Here is a 2,698-nt window from a genome sequence, read left to right as displayed (position 1 = left end):
GGGCGAGGTTGTGGTTAGAACGCTTGGTTGAGTGCATCAGACGAGACGATGAAGAAGTTCATCAAAGCCGGAACTAATCGAGCCGTTTGTGCCAGGCTGGGGAGAAAGGTATTTTAATAATGTAAATTATGTGAAAAATAATGCGTTTTTCGAACCACCAAGCATGAGAGCATGTTCTAGTACACCCCCAAAACATAATCAAGACTTTGTAAAAGAGCATAATAGGACCCCTTTAAATTGTAATAATACTTCATAATAATATTACTGCTTTTTACTGTATTTTTGATCATATAAATACAGCCTCAGCGAGCATAAGAGACATGAGTATATGAGCATTTATTTAAAAAACAAAAATATTTCTAACCCAAAAATGAAATAAAAATGATTTAAAACACAACAAAAGGCTGACAGCTTACTGTGGCCTCAGCCAGAAAAGAGTAACTCCACACATAATTGTGTGGTTGTGATTGTGACATATGTGCAAGTGTTTTTAATCTAACATTTACCTCTGTATCCTCCACCACCGCCTCCAGCGGTGCAAGCGCCCCCTCCTCCCCCAAACCCTCCAAATGTAGCCCATCCCAGCACTGACAGAGCCTCAGGACAGGATGAGCCTCCTTGACCTCCTTCGACAAGAGATTTCCCTGCCCAGGGGAGAGAAGACAGGTCGCTCCATCCACCTCCTCCACCTAAATAAGCACACATAGAAATACAGAAAAAACACATACACACGTTTACTCAGTGCTGGGCATGTTAGTTTAAAGTGGTTCCACAGAGAAATTCTTTTGGTTTGAGGATGCAAAATTCAGCAAGCTTGTACATACATACATACTATTTATTATTCATTGTCTGCTCTTCTACTTTTTTGGCAGATACAGTGTTGGGAAGGTTACTTTGGAAATGTAATAGGTTACAGATTACAAGTTACCCTATTTAAAATGTAATAAGTAGTATAACTATTTCAATTACTTTATTATAGTAATGTAACTGGTTACATTTGATTACTTTTTGATTACTTTTCTAACAAATGTTTTTTAACTGTTAATCATTTTGAAACATTTAAACCAGGCAGCGTTAACCTTAGTATTCAACACTGATTACTGTTAGACTTTCAAAACCTTCAAGTTCATCACTTGAATTAAGATTATAATAATTTAATTTTAAAGCACAGCCACCACAATCAGACTTTAGCACCTCTTTTTACTTTGAGATCGTTCTGAGATTAAATACAGATTTAAAATCATAACAAGAAATAGTTTAATAGCTATATCTGTTTTTGAAAACAAATCTAAAGCTAATATTAAGCATATATATAAAATCAAAAAGAAAATAAAACAGTTATTGAATAAGCATGTGTCATATTCTCTGTCCTAAAATCCTGAAACATTGGTGTCTCATATTTTAGAGACCATTACGCCTATGGGGAGTCCCTACAAGGATAGTGCACCAGACTGTCTGTGTGTGTGTGTGTGTGTGTACAGGTTTTTCTATACCTGGTGGTAGGGCTGTGCAAAAAATCGAATGCGATTTTCATGCGCATCTCGTCAGTAAAGCCGCTTCTGGTGATTACTAGTAAATCTCCAGCACATGCTTTCAGATGGAGCGGCATTTACTACACAGAGCCGTAGTTCACTGACAAGCTACACAAAATCGCGTTCAAAATCGGCAATGAATCGCCTGCAATTTTGAACACGATTTTGTGTAGCTTGTCAGTGATCTACAGCTCTGTGTAGTAAATCTGAAAGCACGTGCTGGAGATTTACTACTAATCACCAGAAGCGGCGGCTTTACTGACGAGATAATTGCATTCAATTTTTTGCCCAGCCCTACCTCGTGGGGACTTAAACCTGAATATACACCAACTCATGGGGACTTGTGTCACTGTGGGCACCTACATTGAGGTCCCCATGGGTACCGAAGCTTATAAATCATAGAGAATTCGGTTTTTTTAGATTGTAAAAATGCAGAAAGTTTTCTGTGAGGGTAGGTTTAGGTGTAGGGTTGGTGTAGGGCGATAGAAAATACAGTTTGTACAGTATAAAAACCATTAAGCTTATGGGGAGTCCCTACAAGGATAGTGCACCAGACTGTGTGTGTGTGTGTGTGTGTATGCGTGTGAAAATATTCAGATGTAAGCCCCTTTGCAATCATTAACATTTTCATAAGTAACTGTAATTTAATTACACATTTTTTTCTCAGTAACTGATTTATTTTGTAATTAAATTACATAACTGCGTTACATGTAACTAGTTACTCCCCAACACTGGCCAGATATATATGTCTATTAAGTGAGAGCCCAGAACTGGGAACTTTCATATGACAATTCTGCATAAAAAAAGCATCCTCCAGATGCCAATCCCACAAAACATACATCACACTTAAAGGATTGTCACAAGATAATGTGATCCCGATGGCTAAACTGACAGTATTGTATTGCTGTGAAAAAGCTAGTTGGTAGTTAATGAAATTAGAGAGAGAATTAGAAAACATTCATAAATGTGGGAGTAGCTGGAATTTGCTGGAATAATGCTTGTCCTTCATCCAAATCTAAACCACAAGTACAACGAGTACTTGTGGTTTAGATTTGTAATTAGATTTGTAACACGAGTAATTGTTAGTGTTCAAAAAAAGTAATTTCAGTATCATATCACAGTAAACAAGCAGTGACTGAGATATATATATATATATATATATATAT

The 2,698-nt window shown here is 36.9% G+C and overlaps 1 protein-coding gene across 1 annotated transcript in view; it reads right to left on the bottom strand.

Moving 5' to 3' along the window:
• LOC107733084 (ALK tyrosine kinase receptor-like) overlaps positions 1-2,698 on the bottom strand; it is a 59,691-nt gene that overhangs the window by 25,213 nt on the left and 31,780 nt on the right. The window contains exon 13 of the mRNA XM_016544578.1: positions 507-689. Within this exon, the coding sequence (XP_016400064.1) occupies positions 507-689 (183 nt within the window). The remainder of the gene's footprint in view (positions 1-506; positions 690-2,698) is intronic.

Source organism: Sinocyclocheilus rhinocerous, unplaced genomic scaffold (genome assembly GCF_001515625.1).
Source record: "Sinocyclocheilus rhinocerous isolate Xijiao unplaced genomic scaffold, SAMN03320098_v1.1 scaffold8, whole genome shotgun sequence".
Lineage (NCBI taxonomy): Eukaryota > Metazoa > Chordata > Actinopteri > Cypriniformes > Cyprinidae > Sinocyclocheilus > Sinocyclocheilus rhinocerous.
This window is presented reverse-complemented; position numbering and strand designations above follow the sequence as displayed.